Source organism: Nanorana parkeri, unplaced genomic scaffold, assembly GCF_000935625.1.
Source record: "Nanorana parkeri isolate BGI_ZX_2015 unplaced genomic scaffold, ASM93562v1 scaffold2681, whole genome shotgun sequence".
Classification (NCBI taxonomy): Eukaryota; Metazoa; Chordata; class Amphibia; order Anura; family Dicroglossidae; genus Nanorana; species Nanorana parkeri.
In genome coordinates this window covers 97,419-104,938 of record NW_017308949.1, presented here as the reverse complement: position 1 = coordinate 104,938, position 7,520 = coordinate 97,419, and the positions used below count along the sequence as shown (strand labels likewise).

At 42.4% G+C, this 7,520-nt stretch overlaps 1 protein-coding gene across 1 annotated transcript in view; it reads right to left on the bottom strand.

Moving 5' to 3' along the window:
* HEXB (hexosaminidase subunit beta) overlaps positions 1 to 7,520 on the bottom strand; it is a gene marked incomplete at its 3' end in the record, with an annotated part of 29,224 nt that overhangs the window by 1,850 nt on the left and 19,854 nt on the right. The window contains exon 11 of the mRNA XM_018574024.1: positions 3,952 to 4,126. Within this exon, the coding sequence (XP_018429526.1) occupies positions 3,952 to 4,126 (175 nt within the window). The remainder of the gene's footprint in view (positions 1 to 3,951; positions 4,127 to 7,520) is intronic.

Below are 7,520 nucleotides of genomic sequence, written 5' to 3'. Positions count from 1 at the left end.
AGCAGCACATCTAAGGATTGGGAAGCTTACAAATATTAACCTTTTTTGGAGGAGTTTAAAAAAAAAACTGACTTCAAATTAATCTAAAGTGTTAAACATAACACAAACCAGGTACTGAGTATGTTCCCCTATTCTTCTTGCATAATGACCAGGTTATTATTATAACCAATATGGCTGAAAGAGTAACCCACTTCCACAGTCCCTACTACCAACTAAAGTATGAGCATTGAAATGCAATCATTTCAAAATCACCCAGCATAAGCCAGGAGTAGTAAGCCAATACTAGATTTGCAGCTAAACTGCAAACTCCACATGCCGAGCAAGATGCAGTATATCTGTTGCGCAACAACCACCCCTACAAGCAGCAGAGTGAAGCTCTAATTGTGACGTTAGCCTATGCCAACACTGAACGAAAGAATGTTAGGCAGGAAACATTTAGCTTATCAACATTTTCAGGCATCAAATAGGATTCATTTTAGGACTGAAATATCAAGTATTCTGGCAGAAACAGATCCTGTGCTGCTGGCAATGCCTATAATTAAGAGATCCATTCAGAGTAATAGAAAAAGTCCTAAAGGAAGGTGCCCTGCAATAGAATAGCTCCTATACTACCTTTCCTCCATTCCAGAAGAAGTGTACCCTCTGTCAATTTCATTATCTATCAACATGTAGGTAAGTGTAGGATGCCCGAGTCCCCCTCTGCACAATGTGGTTCTATCCTCCGTCCCCTATATCACTAGGGGGACTTAGTGGTATCTGGGTTAGGAGGATGGAACCCAAGTGTGCGGAGTGGGACATGGGCATTGTACACTCCCAAAAGAGTTGAATACTGAAGAGGTTGGAGCATTGGAACAGAGGGAATATCGAAGACATGGGCTATCTGAGATGAGTGTATAATAGCTCTGGTATTGCAGGACACCCTCCTTCAGGATTTTCTTTTACCCCAACAGAGTTTAAACTGAATGTGCTGCAATGGTTACTAATGGAAAGCCACATGCAGATCAGCTGACATGAGGCAGCCGTGCGGTGGGGCTCAGGCACCAGAACACACCGGTGAAATTTGTCGGCTCGACGTGGTAGAATTGGATCCAGTCCTGGCCAATGGAAATGCGGTTTAAGTACCAGGGAGCAGAAAGAAGTGCCTGAAAGCCAGCAGCTGTAACTGCTGCCATCTCCGCTTGGTAATTCTTTTCCTTCCAGACTTCAACAACTGTATCTGGCTTCAACTGAGAAATTTAAATAGACTGTTAAAAACAAGCATGCCATGTCACATTATAATTACTTGCAAAAACAAAAACAAGTTTCACATAGAGGGCACTGACATCCTCTAGTGGTCCTCAATAAAGCTGATCACCAGAATCTAGTTTTTGTCCCATTTGTGGCTGCTGAGGACCAGAATGTATGATAGAACTCAGGAAAGAACAGGAAGCCAGTTCTGAGATGCTCAGTATGTAAGGAAGGTGGTCATTTTAGTTTTAAGGGCTTATTTGTTCACAAGCAGAAAGCACATTTGATGAGCAAGAGGACAATATTTAATAAGCTGGGGTACATTCCTTGATGAGCTGAAAACGTTACGAAGGCATGCAGATGGAATATTACCACAGTGGAGCAGACAGTTCATATGATGACTTATAAATCAAGACCCTATGGAGGGTGGGCTGGCCAAAACCATTTACAACCAAACAAACATAACCCAAAAAGAGGGAAGATAAACCCCCCCCCAAAAAAAAAAAACCCAGAAAAACAAAAAACACTTCTTATCCATAGCCCTGGGCATATGAGCAAAACTATATAGCAAGTCAGCGGTTCTCATATAAAGAAATACTCTGTGCTAGAAAGAAGAGACTGCACCATAAACCTTACAAACAGCTAATACATCTTTATTGAAATACATGTTTGTACATTTTTAATGTGTTTTAAAAAAGTTGAATGACCTGTTGTAAGGTTTATGGTGTACAGTCTCTTCTTTATAGCACAGAAGTATTTCTCTATAAGAGAACTACTGACTTACTATACACAGTAGTTCATATGATCACTTCCAGTACAGTTCCCATCACTCAATCATGCCCTTTAACTCTGTTCCTTTGACCAGAACCCTGGAGACACTACATACTCTCATTTCTTAGGGCCTACCCTAACCTTACATAGCATTAAATTTTGCCCGTTTTTTTTTTACTGGTAGGGCTACTTTCATTGACCTCATATGCAGATCAAAAGATCAAACCTTTGATCTGTAGTTGAATAAAAACAATGCCGTTAGATTTAGAACAAGCTTCTAAACCGTCTTCTGAACACTTGGAAATCTCAGTTTTACACAGTAGTGGCTGCAATAAAAACCGTTGACAGGTAAGATTTGTTGGCATGAGTGGTGGGGCAGTAGGGGGAAGAGGCATACATCTCGTGTACACTGCTGAAGTCTTAAGGCGTATGTGACGACATGGTGATGAGTTTATCAGTTAAATGTGTATTGGTGTTGAGTTATGTTTGAGTGCGTTATGCTGTGTGACCTGGTTAGGGAAAGACTATCAGCACCCCTCCCCCCCCTCGTTATCTCCCATTGTACTCTGAGGGAGCTCAGAACAATGACATTCTGGCCAGGCTACTGCTATGGCTGTCTGGAGCTCGTTAGCAGGTGGACCCCTGTGGTGTTATGAAGACAGAATGTCCTAGGAGGGGACGGGGGATGTGATGGGATTATATTCTGATCTGATCACTTTCTGTATAAAAGTTTGTGCAGTTGTTCAATAAACCAGAGTTTGTTTACCCTACACTGAGTCCCGACCAGTGACTGGGGAAACTGGGAGCTAAAGATCTTCAGGTTGCAAGATCTCCTCAGCAAGGAAGAAGACAGCGGCGGACATACTCATCCTGAGTACGGGGGTCCGTCACAGCGTATATGACACACAACCGGTTAAATAGGGTTGTCAGCTGTATCTTTAAAATCCTATTCTTTATTAACCGTGTTGAATGAAAGTCAATGTCAAAGTCAATGTTTAATTTACATCAGGTGCTAATTTGGTAATCTTGGAGTTTCATAGCTCAATATTTGTAATTATTCATAGATCTCGATTAAAATGAATTTAGCAAGAAGCACCAAAAACTGACTTCACAACAATCAACAAACTGAATCACTTGCCAGCTTTTTCTGTTACCGAGAGTCCAGTGGTGAGATCACCTGGCAGTAGTATTTGCCTCTGTCCTCCCATTCAATAAGAACATAAAACTGTAGCATTCCCTCACAGGCGATCGCTCAACACTGGTTTTTAATCTAAAATCTGGCAATCCACTGGGGGAGAGCGGTACAATCAGCCTGCATCCCAATAGATGAGCAACTGGGTTGAACTGGGAGTTCTGGTGAGGATCTCTCTCCACTGCAGTCTCTGAGCACAGCCTATGACTCAGCTTGTCAGCAACCACACAAAACACTGAAATATCATTTTTTTTAAAGGAGTTGAATTTAAAGCCCAACTAGACTTTCAAAAGAAAAAAAAGTGTACATGCAGTTTCCTTTAGTAAGAAATCAGCCACAGTTTGTTTCCTTTTTATAGCTGTCGCATCCTGAACAGAAAAGCCTGTCTCCTGCCAGTATGCTTCAGAGTAGGGCAGCAGTGCCCTACTCTGAGCTAAGTCAGAGCTCTCCAATCAGCATGCAACATGAGCTTTGCTAACTGCAAAGCTATAGGTCTGAGCAGCAGTGGGCGTGTTAGACCTCTGCAGAGAGACCACTGCTGCCCCACAGGGAGCAAGGGTCCCACTCTGATGCATGCTGGCAGGAGACAGACTTTTCTGCTTTGGACGTGACCGCTTCAGAAAGAAAATTAACACTTTTTTTTTTAATGTACCTAGAATATACTTTGCAGATTTAAACAGATGCAATTGGGCTCTAAAGTAACACAAGAAATTAGTAAAGCTGGCACACAGCTCACATAAGAATATTAAAAAACAACCAACCATTGAAATTTAGCGGCTCAATTCGGTAGTATCTCTGCCAGTCCTGGCCATAACTAATGTAATCTAGGTACCAGGGAGCTGAGAGGATGGCAGAAAACCCTGCAGCCGTCACTTTGTACAATTCTTCGTTATAGTTTTCCCCCTTCCACACTTCCACTATCGTGTCTGGTTTAATCTGCAAAGATGGCAATAGGTAAGGGTTTGTGAGGAAGAAGTAGAAATCTTCATTAGTACACAAGTTATTCTTCACTAAAGGTCAATGTCGCAATAGCAGTGACTGGATTGCTAGAGAGGGCAAAGGAACTACTCGCCTGTTTCCACAATGTCCATTCCTCATTGCCCAAAATTCCACACAATCCCCCTGAGCCATCATAGAGGGGGTGAGGGGGATGTTGGTCCAGCCAGAGAGGAAGAAACACCACAGAAACAGATGTGTGGTTCCCTTGCCTTCTATCGATCAAGTCCTTGGCAAGCTGCCACCAGTGATAGGATTACTACTGTGACATAGGCCTATGGTCTCGTTCACACCTAGGCGTATTGCATATGCGCGTCTGTTGCACGTTTTTTTACCGCGATTCGCGGTAATAACCGTCAAGCGTTTCCGAAGGCTACTTGTCTGTATCCCAATGGAAACGCGCAACAAAACGGCCCAAAGTAGTACCTTTTCAGGTGTGGGCCGTTTTGTAGCGCGTTAGGGACGGGCGGAAATACGCCAAGGTGGGAACGAGACCATTGAATACAATGGGATTTATATTTTTTAGCGTTTTGTAGAGCGTTCATCGAGCGTAGAACGCGCTACAAAACGTTCAGGTGTGAACGAGGGCTAAGTGTTCTACAGAGTTTAATGTTAGATCATAAGCAAGTCTTCCTGTTTTTTTAATTGTAGGAATTATTTTATTAAGCATTGCCTATGTTATGGTAAGTATGGCTGTTCTCTTTATAAAAAAAAATAAAAGTGTTCCTTGCTTTTATACAGGTCATAATTTCTATTGAATACACATTAAAAAAAGAGTAAGATAAGCAATCAACTTCAACTGACAAATACACTGCAAGGACTGTACCTTCTGAAGAAATCTATGATCACCTTGCAATGTCCTTACACTAACTAACTGCTAATGAGGAGGGTCTGCCTTCATTAGTAGTGTGCATATAAGCAATCACCGTGTGATGAAAAACGTCTGCAGGCCTTTAGCCAAGAAAAAAAAAAAAAAGTTTTAGAAAATATCCCAGCTGAAAAAAAGCCAGGGAATGCCTGTCATTTGACAGTGTACATACTATGTACAGAACTCATTCACTCTGCAATATTGTAAGAAGAAATTTGGCAGTTAGAAAAAGTAGGCTGCAGATTGAAACGTACGTTTTAATAGCAATTACATTACAAAATGGATTGTGTTAGCAATAGGTTATATCACATTTTTTTTTAGCATAATAGGGTTTTCATTTAAGACTTATAAAAGAAGGCCTGTCAGCAGCCACTTAGGACAAAATGTTTTGAGGGTCTGTTTTTCTATATGAACAAAACTTCTAAAGATACCCATAGACAAATTGGCAATAACAGAAATCAGCATATGTTGTAGCAGTTGGCATATTGGCTACCCGACTCCTAAGACAGTGGCAGATATATTGGCTGTACATTATAAGTGCTGCTGCCTTGGGTTCTTTAATTGTAATTAAAACCAATCCAATAATAACAATAATAAATAATACCACCAACTGGCAATACAGTTCATGGACTTGGAACAAGGTAGGCAGCAGCATCGAAGACTACAACTTATGGATTCCCTGTAGGTCTGCAGCAAGAAGAGGGGGGATAATATTGACAATGGATTGCATCATGCAATAAATCATTCTAACGCAAGGGACAACAGGAATGGGTGCTTGGGAGGGTCTCAAATCTTTTTTTCTGTTTAGTAGGCCTCTGCCACTGTCCCGGCATTTAACAAGGCATCCAAACAGCACGAGCAACACAATTATCATCAATTGCCTATGGGAAACTAACATGTCATAATAAAACACAATACTTGAATCAACATGGTACTTGCATGATAACTGGAAACAAAGCCTAAAAGACTTAGAAGAAAAGAAGTGGATGATGCCACTGAAGTAAAGAGAAGAGACCAAAGTATAACAGATGTCACATGTGTTTGGATAGATGTGTAGAAGCATGCAAAAGAGGACTTCCTCAGGTATCACATGGCAATACAATAATACTCTAAGGTCACGCGTGGCTTCATAATGCAGACTTGTAAGAGGTTTCCACTTTAAGTGTGTTTTGATTCAGTTATAAAAAGGGTTCCCTCTGATGCAGGCCATCATTTTCTACAATTTGCATGGACCTCCAAGCCACCAATTGTTATCATGGTGCAGCATTAAGAAAAACACTGACGGATGAGACAGTATGAAACTATAGGTGGAAATCCCTCTGCTCCCCAACAACTAGTGAGGCAAGTTCAAGCAGAAAAGAGTGAGTAGTATGAATCTGGCAACAAAAATAGAATTTAGAAGAAATAGGACCTGAAGCAGGCAATACAAAGTAAAATATAAAATTAACAAATTCCGCGCTCAGGAAAGGCTACAAATTGAGTCCCTACAAAGTTGCTTGGAAAAAAAGGGGTTAACCCAACAGAGTCTAATAATAGGAAAAAAACACAGCGCTATGTAGGAAAATTAATGTGTAAAGTAATTAATAAGTGTTAAACCTTCGTGTGATAAAAACTGCAATGACTATAACAAAATAATCCTTAATCTAAGTGCTAAAATTGTTCTCAAAGAACTGTGTGCATATGAAAAAAAGGTCATGAATAAATGATAAAAAATAGGATTTTGGTACTCATGGACGGGTTTCGGACACAAGGAAGGCAAGACAATGTCCTCATTGAGATGGAAAACCGAAACCAACTTCGGCAAAAAGGACGGCCGGGGGCCACAGAACCACCTTGTCCTGGTGCAGGACCAGCAACGGGGATGAGCAAGAGAGGGCCACCAATTCCGAAACCCTGCGGACCGAGGTGACCGCCACCAAAAAGGCCACTTTTTGAGACAGAGTCAGAATCGGAATTTCACGCAGAGGCTCAAAGGGAGAATCCTGCAACACCGAGAGCACCAGATTCAAATCCCACGGCGGCAACGGGGAGCGAACAGGAGGAACGATACGCGTACCCCCCCGCACGAAAGTGCGAACGAAGGCGTTGGAGGCTATCGGTCATAGAAAGAGGACAGCCAAGGCCGAAATCTGGCCCTTGATCGTACTCAAGGCCAATCCTTGATCCACACCACGCTGTAGAAAGGCAAGGATTCTGGCAACGGAAAACAAACGAGGCGGAAACCCCACCGCCTCACACCAGGCGAAATAAGCCTTCCATGTGCGGTGGTAAATCCTACGCGACACAGGCTTGCGAGCCCGCAACATCGTAGAGATGACCGCATCCGAGAGACCACGATCTCTCAACACCTGGCTCTCAACAGCCACGCCATCAAAGCCAGTGACGGTAAAGACGGATGGAAAACCGGACCCTGAGACAGGAGATCCGGACGGAGCGACAGGCGCCAGGGGACGTCCGCCACTAACC